The sequence below is a fragment of the Chelonia mydas genome, chromosome 13, assembly GCF_015237465.2.
Source record: "Chelonia mydas isolate rCheMyd1 chromosome 13, rCheMyd1.pri.v2, whole genome shotgun sequence".
In the NCBI taxonomy this organism is placed as follows: Eukaryota; Metazoa; Chordata; order Testudines; family Cheloniidae; genus Chelonia; species Chelonia mydas.
The window spans coordinates 5,574,026-5,587,428 of NC_051253.2; the positions used below are offsets into that span (position 1 = coordinate 5,574,026).

At 48.8% G+C, this 13,403-nt stretch overlaps 1 protein-coding gene across 6 annotated transcripts in view; it reads left to right on the forward strand.

Moving 5' to 3' along the window:
- The first annotated feature begins 777 nt into the window (after window positions 1-777).
- The window catches only part of MYT1 (myelin transcription factor 1), a 114,228-nt gene continuing 101,602 nt past the window's right edge, over window positions 778-13,403 (forward strand). For 5 of the 6 annotated variants that reach the window (XM_037877061.2, XM_037877062.2, XM_043527190.1 and 2 more), the window contains exon 1: window positions 778-904. In XM_037877061.2, the coding sequence (XP_037732989.1) occupies window positions 880-904 (25 nt within the window). In that variant the 5' untranslated portion in view covers window positions 778-879. Of the gene's footprint in view, window positions 905-5,915; window positions 6,007-13,403 lie in introns of those variants that run through there. The other variant, XM_037877063.2, reaches the window with a different exon arrangement.

Consider the following 13,403-nt stretch of genomic DNA (forward strand, 5'->3'; position numbering starts at 1 on the left):
AGAGAGGCCAGGCCTGACCCATTTGGGCCAGCAAGGAGAAAGGATTCAACACCCCACCACTTCCATTCGGAGACCACATTTCTGTGACAAAGACTCCAGGCGGCCGGATGGTTCTGTTTCAACCACGGGACGCTGGCAGCATCGGAGCAGGGGGCCAACACATCTCCAGCACCCACCTCCATGTCCTCACATTGGTGTCCCTTGGGGGGGGGGGGGGACCCCTTTTTCCTGCTTCCAGTGGCAAAGCAGAGGCGGGTGGAGACTTTCCCCATGTGCATGGGAAACATTTCGGCAGAAGCACTGAAATTGCACCAGGACACCTGGAGGAGAGAAGCCCCCCTACCCCTACACACACACACACACACACACACACACACACACACACACACACACGTTCCTAAGCAAAGCCTTAAGTAGCCTCCCTGCAGCTGGGTGGCTTTTTTAATCTACAGAGCCTCGCTGCTTACATGTAGCAGCCGCGGGTGTCCCTCCCTGCTGATGGCCCCGGTTATGCCCGGCGCGCTCCAGCCGAAATACTCGGTCGGACGGAGGGGAGTTTGCACACCCGTAGCGGTCCCAGGCTGGGCTCCCGCGGCGCATGCTCAGTCTGAGGCGGCAGCTTCCCATTGTCTGCAGCCCGGAGAACAATTGAGCCGCGGCTCCAGATCTGCAGACCCGCGATTGGCCGCATTGGTTTGTAATGAGCAGCTCGGCGAGCTCCCATTGGCCGGGCGGCCTCGCTCTATGGGCCTCTCGAGCACATAAGTTTTTGCTCTGGAGTGTAACTTTTTGCAGGGATGAAGTAACTTCTGACTTGAGCTGTTGTGTTTTGGTTTTTTTTATTTTTGAGGGGAGGCGGTGGCTAAATCGCTAGCAAGGATGAAGCTGTGTGGAACTTTCCTTGGTTCGTAAAAAGCCTCTCTAAACTTTTCTTGACTTCTGTGTCTTTGGGTTTTGTTTTCCTTCCTTGCAGCTTCTTAGCCGGTCTCTTCCGCGTCTGTTACATGTCATTTTTCAATGCACCAAGCAAAGGTGGCGAAAGTGACTAACTTCCAGGCGTGCCTCGATGTTAATCGCTTTGTGTATGTGGCTCAGAAAAGGAAAAGTGTCAGGGAGGCCAGGAACAAACAAACAAACACCAAAAAAAAAAACAAAAAAAACCATTTATCTGTATTCTCCTCTGTTGAGTGCATGGCAGCGATACATTTCAGTACATTCAATACCTTTCACAGGCTTAAAAGCCAGGCTTCACCTCTAGTGTGTGCGCTTAGCAAGTGAGATTCTGATTTGTTCTTTTTTAAATATCTCGTTTTCAAAATGATTGACATTGACTAAACTCAATTTCAGATGCAAAAGTTTGTAGATCTAAACACTCTTACAAACGTAGGCGAAAGTGTGTGTGTGTGCGTGTGTGTGTGTGTGTGACTCTCACCTGCTCGTGCTGAAATTAGACTCCAAATAATGCTTTGTTGTTGTTAGTCATTCGGTTTTTTGGGCGGGGGGGGGGGGGAATGATGCGGGTAAGAGATCTTTTTCTCTGTTTGTTTCTCATCAAAGCTTTGTCCAGAGTTCTCCGCTTTTGCATATAGTGGATAAATAGGGGGTAGCTCAAATATAAAGCTGCCTAAAGCCTGTTAAGCCGTTGATGGAGTGTCCTAAAGATCGCACTTCACTGCCGGGACACAATGCAGACAAGTTTTGGTTTTGTTTTTAAATGCCATGTAGAAAATGCAGGGTTGAGATTGCAAAGATTTGCATGGGACTGATAAGGAGGCGGACGCCTTTAAAGAAATTAATAGTCGTTTAAAAAATAAGCTTCCAACTGTAAATTCCTTTTAGACAAAGAAGTTTTCTCCTGGGGGAAACTGTGTAAATCAAGAGAGAGAAACGGAGGGATATTGAAGAGTTTTTGTGCGTGTGCGGTGGTGTCCCATCTGCCAGGGGCCTGTAGTGGGCAGGTCTTTCTTTCCCAACCCTTCAGCTGTTCCATATACAATATTAATGCTGGCCATTTCTATTCGGCATACAACAGCACTAATTGTAGTCTGAGGCATTAAGGCCGCCAGCCCATCTGCATCGAAGCTTTCAGAAAGAAACAAGAAAAATCTTTCACCCCCAGCTGGTAACCGTAGAAATTGGTGCCAATTGCAAATGTATAAAGTTTGAGACCTAAAGTACTTGCAAAGAGTCTCTAGGAAGCAAGTACACTGCAGCTTAGCATTATGTCTGGATATACACAAGTAACTGCACTTATATTTTAAACAACCTTCAGACATAGACCTTTAATTCGAGTTTTTTAAATGGACTCATCCAGGTTTTTTTAAACCAGAGGATGAATATAATCCATTTTTGTGTTTTTTTTTTAAAAATCTTTCCATATTCATTTTGTAGGGTACGGATGAAGTGAGCTGTAGCTCACGAAAGCTTCTGCTCAAATAAATTGGTTAGTCTCGAAGGTGCCACAAGTCCTCCTGTTCTTGTTATTAATGACTGGTAAACGTGTCAGTTTCAATTTGCAGCCGCTAAGATTTTCCAGTGTTTGCCAGTAATTTGGTACCTCAAAGGGGAAAAAGCCATGTGTAAAATGTGGAACACAGAGAAAGAGTCAGCCTATTAAAAAGTGGCTACTTAGAAATCAGAAATAACATAATTTTTAAACACAAATTGTAACTATTAGCATTCTGTGCTTCAAGGAATTTCTTGGTCTGACACATGTATCACTTAAAAGAGAGCCGAAAATTGTAGCCAGTTGTTTGAAGGTTTTGCTCAGCTGTGATCTTAACTTTAGCAGCAAGCTCGGGGCGGGTATTCCTAAACCGTTTCTGGACAGTGGCTGCTACAAGCTATGGCAGGAGCTGTCCACTTCACCAGTGCTGATTGTCCTGTGTTTGCCTGGTTTCTCTTTAATTTTCTCAGCTTTCTGGAGGCTTTTAAAAGTTGAAACCTCTGTATGCTAATGTCTTAAATCGCCCCTCCAATTTTCTCAATGTGATTGCCATGTAAGCCATTTATCTTCGTTTAGCAAAACAAACAGGTTAGGTTTAAAAGACAAAATAATAAAACCCTCAATATTTTGTTTCTCTTCAGCAACATCTTTGTGATAACGATAAACTCTAGCCTTACACTGTCCCATTTTGCGTCTAAATCTAGGTTGGTGTATTTGGATATACCCGTTTGCAAACTAACTTTTATTTTTCTGTTGAGGTTTTGCATAAACAACGGAATGCTATCGGCAGTCAATTGTACAGACTTTGGAGTTCCAGGGTAAATAAGTTTAGAAGGGGGGTGTGTGTGTGAGAGAGAGAGACTGTGTGTGTGTAAACCCACATACGCATGCATACACACAAACACCTTTTCCTCTTGTTTTCCATGCTATCTCTTTTGCTTTTGTTTCCCAAGTTTTAGTGTTACGTGGCCGAATTCAATAGCATTCAGGAGTACCATCCAGTATTGTTAACAGAATGGAGCTGATGGCGCCTGATTCCTCTCTTTTGATTCTATCTGGAATGCAGAACAATGAAGATGCGGTGTAGCACCGGGCCTGCTGCCTGGAGATAAGAGTTTAATAGAATTTCTGAATGCCAAAGGTTTAGGATGTAAAATATCCCTGTCCTCGCAGCATGTCCAAAGGAGATAGAAAATGGCTTTTCAGGAGTACTCTCAGTTGAATTCCTCCTTTTATGTTAATGGCTTAGCAGCTCAGGCAAGAGCCAGGAGCTGGGCCTGCAGTCATGGAAATGGGCATTGTAAGATGTTTCTTTCCAAGACACGCTGAATGTTCTGGGATTACAATGCTGTTACAGCCCCTCCCCCTAAATCTTAAAACAATGCATTCAGAATAAAATAGTCCAAAATAACTAACTAAAGGACATGGGCTTTGGCCCAATAGTAGTGTGGTGGGTGAGGAGCTGGGTGGCAAAATGGGATATTATCTAAAGATTATTCCTTGGGGCCCTTTGTGGTGGTACCCAGGACGATCAATGTCATTGGCTTGGATGAGAATAGGATCAGGACCCACGATGACACGACCAATCTTTCTTTCTTTCTTTCTTTCTTTTTCTTTCTTTCTTTCTTTCTTTCTTTCTCTTTTTCTGACCGTGAAATATCAGGGCAGCAATCGATCTCAGAATAATTGTCATTTACTTCTTTTCTCTCTCTCCAACGCACACAACTGCACCCTAAAGATGGACACGGGCGAGATGTTCCGCTCCTCAGCGTGCTCTGGGAGGAAGAATAAATGACTTGAGTGGAGTGTTTGACAATGCTGAGGTTGCAACTTTTGCCTTCTCTTGGCTTTTCTGTCCCTGCGGGCCTGGGCGAGCTCCAGCAGAGAGACGGTCATCAGTTTGGCTCGCCAGGGTCTCCTCCAGACCAGCCACGGGGGACCACAGGCCCCGAACTCAACGGGGGTTGCTTAGCTCTGCAACCGCTCTCTGGCTCTAGCATCTCTGAAGGCTCCTGGGGTTTTTTAGTCCATTTGTGAGCTGCAGCCTGCTCCTCTCAAATCTCCATTAAGAGGACAGTCGAGTCACCTTCTCAGTGAGGGGAGGAGGAGAGGCTGGGAAGTGCAGAATATCCCTCCCCAGTGCGAAGAGCTTGGTTCAATCGGATCATATGTCCGCCACGATTTTCCAAAGTTACAATCAGCACCGATTAAAAGTGCTAATGCCCCAGTCCAACACAGGGGAAGGGTGATAACTTTTGTCCTTGCTTGCCCATGTGGGGGGTGGGGGTCTCTGACAAGAGCCGGGATACACATAGCACCTGTCGGCTTCATGGCACACCTCATGGGTGGTGATGGGGCCTGTGGGGAGGGGTGTGTGTGTGTGTGAGAGAGAGAGAGAGAGAGAGAATAGTCTGATGATAGCTCTGGGGTAGGGGGGAGGCTCTTTCCGGGGGGAAACAGGCTTCCAGGAAGAACGATTCTCTCTCTTTCTCGCTCTCTCTCTCACACACACACACACACACACACACACACACTTAAGTAGAGATTGTGGGGCTGTTTTTAGAAGGATCGTTCTTCGGCTTTCAGCGGAAAGAAACAAATGGAACTATCTGAAACTTTATCCGTCACCCCCCTCCTTCCTGTTTTTTTGAAAGGGGGGGGGGTGTTTTCTAGGACTGTTGTGTGTGATGCTTTTTTAAAAGAACTATAGATACATTATAACAACTGGCCCTTGAATATGTACATGGGCTAATATGCCATACTTCCTGTTTCATATAGGCGATAAATTTCCCGGTCTCTTCTTTATGATGATAGGTCATCTTCCTAACCACCAATAAATATTGTAAAGTACTTTCGCTGTAGCTATGCTAACCTAGGGCATCTGTCATTCCCTGGTTGTTGCTATTAGAAATTATTGGACTGTACCATAGGAAGGGAATGCACAGGGGGGGGATCAGGATGGCAGTCGTAACATTCGCAGCCCTTCTGTGTGCTGGGCTTCAAAGAAGCCCCAACTCTTCTGCATATTAATTATGAATCATCTTGGGCAAAATCGGGCCCTTTCGGTTGGATCTGGCGGCGGAAGTGGGGAGGTGGGAGCAGGAGGGGGGGGCGGCGGGTCGAGCAGCGCCCCAGCTCTCTCTCCACTCCAAAAAGTCAGCAGTCCCATCTTTTTGATGCTACACTGTAAATGTATTTCACCTCGGAGAGTAAACAGATATATTGCAACCCCAAGGGTTCATGGGTAGTGTATTTACAAAGGGAAGGCGCATCAAGCCCCCTCTGTGCCATTTCCATTAATGAGAGCGGTCATTAAGTAAATGAGACATTGCCTGTAGCAGGCTTAAGAGTTCACACACTAAGGCGCATCAGCTATTGAATTGAAACCAACAAACCATCTTACACGCATGTTACTGGTGTAGGGAAGTGGGCAAGCCTCCAACAACTCTTCCCCCCCCCCCCACCCCACCTCCAACCTCTCCCCCCTCCCCATGTAAATTTCATGATTGCTTTCCGTGATGTCATTTTGAAAAGGGGCAGACAATAGCTGTGGGGAAAAGGTAAGTCAATATTATGTTCTTTCGCTGACAAAGGCAGATAATGCTGGGGGGGGGGGGGGGGGTGTTCACCTTGGATTGGTACAGAGCAGAGGAAGGGGGTCTCGGAGAACCCAGTTAATGTAAACAGATACAGGCTTGGCTCTTGGAGGCAGGGTTTGTTGTTTTAAAATTGCATTGGAGAACCGAGGCGGTTTTATTAAGATAATGATTATTCCTAGGTCCATCTTTCTCTCTCTCTTTCTCTGAGACTCGAGTGGACATGTTATGCTTCTGACTGAAGAAGAGAGCTTTAGCGGGGGCGGGGGAGGGGACACAGCATCGGATTCAGCTGGGAAACTTTCTGAATATTTCTGGAAGAGGAAGAGCAGATATGTTTGTGGACATAGAGATCTGTGGATGTTTATCAGGAGAAATCACTGTGGTTTTAACAGAAGAAGCTTCGTAAAGGGAGAGGACGAAAAGGCAAGCTTCATAGTTTATTTCACTGGGATATCTTGCGTGGTAACTTCCAGTCCAAGGTACTGGAACAGGAGCCGATGCTGTGACTTACTCTGTCTGAGGTTGTGATCTCTCTGGTTGCTGTTTTTCTTTCTTTCTTTCTTTCTTTCTTTCTTTCTTTCTTTCTTTCTTTCTTTCTTTCTTTCTTTCTTCTCAAACTACTGAAGGGGAAAGGGGGGAAGGGGGACCTTTACATATTTTGTTCTTGTTTGCCTTGTACAAAAGATGCAGGCCAGTGTCTTCGGTCTGCTGTTTCTTACTCTTAAATCATTGATGAGCTTTGCATTTTCCTTCAACTAAGTGAAGATAATTAGTTTAAACAAAACAGGGCAGAGCCTCTGAAAATGGCATGCCTTTAAAAGCAAGTGGATGTGAGGTGTTAAAAGACCATGTGTTGGCTGTTTCAGCTAGTAGACTTTTTTTCTGACTACTTTCCACTTCTCTAGTTATAGTAAGGAGAAAGGAGGAAAATATGCGATATTTGTTTCCGTGCTCTCTGTTTACCGTGACAAAAAGACATCTGAAGCCTTGTTTTTAGTTAGCTTTGATCAGAGGTTTTACTTGAATGATCCCTTTAAAAATTTCGCCGAAGAGGAAAAGTTAAAAATCCCGCAAAACGTTCGCACAGCAAGTGAAAACAGTTCCTTAGTCCTGGGGGTTGGAGTGAAAGGACCAGTTTGCTGGATGGCAGAGGTTGTTCTGTATTAGGGAGGACACTACGGAAACCATCTCTTGTAGCCGCTGGAAAGCAAAAACCCAGACACGTTCAAGGTTCTTTCGTGCGAGTGACCTGTGCAAACAAAAGAGCAAGTCACAATAAGATGAACATAAACCACTGAACAAAACAGATACCTAGTGGCAGGAGGCCTTTGTGTTATGAGTCATCAGGATGTTTGCCTTGAAATCCTCCCTTTCCCCCCCTATTCTGAAGTGAATCGTTCTCTCACAGCTTGGCTTGGATCCAGGACCTGGCTGTCTGGGGGGCTCTCCCCTACTTTTGTCTTTGACTTACTAAGCAGGAGTGTGTAGCTTTGCAGGACAGCCATTTCCAAATCATCCAGGGCGGGGGTGGGGGGAGGCAGGAGTGCAATCTAACCGTGCCAGTGTGCAGCCACAAACAGCCCCCATCGCTGTGTTTATCCTCCATCTATTGTGGGCCCCTCTGCTTGTCTTCTAACCCTTTCCCCAGGAAAGGCAGTTTCAGGCAAAGTCCTCCCCATCTCTCTGCCGGTTCTTCTCCCCCCCCGCCCCCCCCAGTTGGCTCTTCTGCTGTTATTATCAGCTTTTTCCATATGGTCACTTTAATTAATGGCAGACAAAAGGGGGAGGGGGAGGAAGAGAGGAATCCAGGAATTAGAGTTTATAGCGGGTTCGTGGCTGGGGCTGTCATAGAAACCCGAAGCAAAGATGCCGCCTATGCCCGTCTTTGTATGATGCTGTTTATTGTTCCAGCGGCCGCACACGCCGTGGCAGGGTCTCTGCTGCAGGGGAAGGAAGCACAAACCCATCTGACGGCGGCGGTCCTTCTGAGCTCTAGATTTCAAGGCCCCCAGCCAAGTTGGTTGTTTCTGGAGCTGTGACTGACACACACACGCTCCCCGTTTGCCTGTGCCTTGTGGAGGCCGAGATCACTTTCGCTGGCGGGCGCGGGGGGAGTGAATTGTGATCTGAAGGAAACCCAATGGTCAGAGGGGCGCTGGGAAGAGCTATTGCACCCTTAGGAGAACTCGGGAAAGTTTGTTTTGTGATTAGCTGCACAGTCAGACAGAATTGCCAGCTGGCCACGGAGCGGAGTGTATTTGTAGATCGCGCTTCTAGCTAAAGGAACAACTAGACCACAGCGGGTTATTTTTACTGGGGGGGCCAGGTCTGCTACTCCACAAGTAACAGCTACTGCACTTGCAGAATTAGCTTTCGGAGGGTCAGCCTCGGGGGAATGCGCTATTAGAAGGAACATGGAGATCCATGCTCAACTCTTCTCAGTTTATAGTGAGGACAAAGTGCATGCAGGGATGTTCTAACAACCCAGAGGGTGAAAACAGCACAATCTCCTCAGTGTCCCTGTCATCCCTGCCTCCTAGAGTCTCCCAGGGGCATTTGATGGGATTCCTTTGAAGGAGGGTTATTAATAAATATTAGTCACACTGGGGATAAATGTGGGAAGACAACACGGGTGTTTATCAGAGTAGCTCTGCAGACACCCACCCTTCTGGCCCTCCCAAATGTCTGCCCTGCATAATTGAAGTCTCCGTTGGTTTGTGGGTGGTGGTTGTTTTTAAATCTCTGAGAATGGGATGTTTCTAGAGGCGCACGCGTAAAACCGATTGCAGCCAGGTTTGTTGTCAGAGGAGGCGGTCTCGTGGAAGGCATCATCTGATCGCCCTTCACGGCTCTTCGCTAACCTTTTAACCGCACGACAGTCCTGGGGGGAGCTGGGCTGAGGCACTGGGTGCAGGCATCAGAAATGCAGCCTCGCCACAGCTCGCACGTGGGCTCCTGCCAGCGGGGCCAGTCCGGTCTCGCTCCCCTGCTTAACTTCCCCACGGGACCCCTGCTGCCCTTGGCTGCGGGCCAGCACGTCCTGTTCCCCGGGGTGTGTGTCAGAGACTTACCCGGTGCAGAGGCCCAAATGCATCACTAAAGTCAGGGGGTCTCCTGCTGCTTCTCTAAACAGGGGTGAATTTCACCTTTTGACAACAAGGTCCCCAATTCAATAAGACAGTGACCTCAAACGACCCTCCCCCCCCCCCCCCGCAACTTTCTCCCACCCGCACTCTCCCCTTTATAAAATCCCTTTTAAAAAAATACAGGGTGGTGGGAATTTCTGAGCCTCGCACAATAATGCCTTGCTCTAATTCCTGAGAAATATTTTCTACCTTTATCTCTTAAGCCAACATTACAGCCTCCTGCCACCCTACGCATCTCCCCCCACCCCGCCCCTTTACTCCAGTGTCTGTGACTATCTGTACAGCCGTTAGGTGTATACACCCGAAGTGTGTGTGTCGGGGGGGGGGGGGCGGGTAGAGACCTAAGATGCGTGACACTAATAAACTTCAGCTCCCAGTTGGACTCTCGGGGGCTCTGCAGTGGGTGGCTTGAATGACAGGCTAATGTTGCCGTCAGTCCCGAGGCCGTGTGTCGGGCTGGCCTCTGGGTACCTGTTTGCCTGTGTGGGCCCTTCTGCCTTCCTGGGTTGTTTGATGCTGCGCTGGGGGTTGTTTGCGTTCTTGGCGCTGGCCAAATGCGGATTTCGTGCGGCTCATCCCACGAGGCTGGGGGAATGGGGGCCGAGGGGGGGGGGCACAGCAGGACCAGGTGATTTCAAACCGGGGAGCTGACGACAGTAATTATCCTTGCGACTAAACCAGCTGGGTAGAGCTGCTCTCTCGTTGGGGCTTAATCAAAGCAGTGAACTGGAGGTCAGGGCGGGAAGGGTCAGGAGGGACATAGGGGAGAGCTTGTGTGTGGACAGTATCAGGCTGACTCGGAAGGGGAATAGCTGCCGAAGCAAAAAGCCCAGTGCTCGGAGCTCCAGCCTCAGGCCGGTGGGGCTGGCTGGCGAAGCGTCTGCCGTAGTTTTTTGGAGGAGAGGGGAGCCTCTGATAACAGGTGGCTGAGTCCAGTCGCCGGGAGAGCAGCTCCTGTGCGTAACTGGGACACTAACGCAGCCATCGAGCGTGGCTCTTACAACAGCTCTGGACTCTGGGCTTGCTCTTCCTCCCCTGACGTTGGAGTTACTCCTGCTCTGAAAGTGGGAACAGAACCCGGCCCATGTACTTTTAACCTCCCCCGCCCCCTTAACGTATTGGCATTTGGCAGTGGGATCGCGCTGCACTGTTCGGAAGCTCCATTCCATGTGCATGTAAGATGTCAAGTTACACCGCTGCCTACCTCGCCAGTGTGCCCGACTGGAGCTATGATTCCCCGGTCGGGGGAGGGGGGCGGGTGTTGCATTGCTCCCTAGCTGGGGGGATGCCAGTTTTGACGCTGTCTTGGCACAATTGCCAACAAATAAAACAAAACCCCCTTCAGCCCTGTTACGTTTTGCTTTTTGTTTAAGTTATTTATTTATTGCTGATTGCAGCCTTAAAGCGCGGAGAGGCTGCCTGGCCAGGACTGCTGGTTAACATCATTGTAACCAGATCACACAGACATGCCGGAAGAAGCCGGAGAAAGCTTTTGAATTATTACTGGAAGTCATATGATCCCCAGCCGGGCTGAGCTGCGTGTGCAGCGCGTCAGACCAGCTGCCATTTTACTCAGACATTTTGAAAACACTTTAACCCTCTGATCTCCCGAGCCCGGTCCTCTGACCTCCCGAGCCCGGTGTGTGCGCCTTTGCGCGTTCTGTTTCCTTGCATTTGCACTGAGGGGCGGGGGAAACATTTTCAAAGCTTTTGCTTCACCTGGGGGGAAGCAGTTTTCTCCACCCCCTCCCCAATCGCACCGTATGAACAATAGGGTGTGATCCGGAGTCGGGAAGACCACCTGGCTTGATCCGGTCTGCTCCCTGCACGTGTCAGCCCGTGCTGCGCTCTGCTCCCTGCAAAGGGGAACCGAGCTACCTCCCCAAGCGGGGAGAGTCGGCCCCTAAGGCAGAGGACTATCGTGGAGGGGGCGGGGGGGTGTCTGGCTTTGCAATGCGAGCTTCCAGTAAATGCCAGAAGTGGCCTCAGCTCGGGTGAACTCATCCCGACAGATCCACTGCATTTCCCAGAAAGCATCAAGGCAGCCGGCGCAAAGGAGCAGCGCCCTATCCAGGCTGCTGTGAAGTCAGATGTTTGCGTGGAATTGCCAAAGGGATGGGAACGGGCCTGCCCCGTCCCTCTCCAAGGAGGCCAGAGGCAGACCCGCCCTGGAGACGGTCAGTGCTGCTCCAAAGAGCACGAACTAACTCCCGAAAGCCGGGAACTTTTCGATGAAAGCAGCCCGTGGCTGTCTCGATCTGGCTCGGGGATAGCGCATCAGTTAATGAGTGTTTCAAGGACAGATGGACAGGGATCAGAGGGAGGAAATTGGCCTTCTCCTGGTGATGAGCTCCGTGTATTAACCTAGACAGACAGGCGCCACTTAGGTCCGTTAGTGGTAACTAGCTCCTTCTCATTGGACGTTTCTATACGTAGGATCGTGAATCCATTGTAAACTTTAGGAAGGGATAATAATACAACTGAATAATATCTTGCTCTTGTCCAAGGATTTCAAAGGCCAATAAAGTGGTATTTATGCCCCTGATCTGCAGCTAGGGTAATCGAAGCACAGAAAGGCTAACAGGACCTAAGTACTATGCATCACTTTCACCCACCACTGAGAGGCAGCCACCTCTGGGATGGATTGGGGCAGCTTTTGAAGCAAGGCACCACTAAATATCAGTTTATAAAGAACATTGTATCAAATTGAACGTTATTTGACTCTACATGGGGACTTGATCTTTCAAGGAGTTTTAGTAGCTTGGAAGGGTGGGGAGTGGGGATACCATGCTATGAATAAAGAAGCCAGGCTGTATATGCAGACTAATTCATTTGTAAAGAACTACTGCTAGAGTAATAATGCATGCATTGGTACATCACCCTTCCCCAAGGACTCTTGCCACCTACCAAAAATGTAGCTAAAGGATAAGGACCAAATTTTTTCCAATGGCAAAAAGGAAACCCACTCCTTTGTCATTACTTTTGCTGGGGGTGAGGAAGAGAGGCAGGTAGGTGTGCGTGTGTGACAGAGTGAGGAGGATGCAAATGTATCATCTTGATGGGGTGATTCCATGAAGACTAGTTGTAACTCATTATATAATCCCCAGACTTCCTATGGTCTTTTCTATGGGATGGTATTATCTACCCTTCCTCTGCTTCTGAAGCTGCTTACATGGATATCTGCACATTTGTCACTCTGCCTTTGGGGCTGGGAGGTGAGGCATGAAACTGGTCTCCACAGCATCAGCCTCTCCCCAAACTCACTAAGATTTCCAATTCCCTGCATAAGACATTTTCAGCCTTATCTTCTGATGCTACTTGCTTCTCAAACCAGCTGCAGGCTTGAGGGGAGTGGAGGGCTTCTGGCAAGCCCAGACAGAACCACGAGGCTGAACCATGGGCTATTATTAGGGTGGGAAGAGAGATGCCCTAGGGAATATCGTGGGAGAAATAGGGTTCTGCCCCCAGGTATCAGCCCTCTGTGAATAGTCAGAGAATGGTAGGATATGCATGGGTTAGGAGGTTTGTGGCCCTTGCCTACTCTGACAGGTTGGCATTTCCTTCACACGTGTGTGCACATCGCATTGGCTGGATGAGTCCATGGAAACTCCACACAGGGTGACAATCATGGTATTGTCCAAACTTTCCAGTTTTGCCACTGACTTCAGTGAGGCAAGGATTTTATCCTGGGGACCCGAGAGTTGCATTCAGATTCCTTCAAAATCTCTAACTCTCTCGTGTGGCTTGTTAAGAGCAAAGTATCAGTGGTTTAATTGCTCTACTAAGCCTGTGTTCCTTGCTTTCCTGCCCCATTGTCCCTGATGGGCTTAATGAGAAACCAGAGCTCCCACAGCCGGATGGACTCTGGGAGAATGCATCTAACCGACTGGTGGCTTGGAAGGGATGAGGTACAGGTTCTGGGGCCTAAGGCAGCTGGACAGCAAGGTCCCACTGCCTTAGAGTGTTCGGCATGGGGGCCTGCACTTGGGAGCATGCCTGAGAGACCCAGAGTTAGGAACCAGTCACTACTCAGACCCAGGGGAGTTAGATGCACATGGATCCAGTTTACAACAAACTAGTGCCTGTCCAGAAGAAGACAGGTCCAGGGTTTCACGTTTGGTTCCTAATCCTGTGCTCATCCCAGTAGGTCACCCCCGGAATACTGATTTCTGATACCCCCTGTACCGCCTGGCTCAGAGTTGCCCCTGTGCA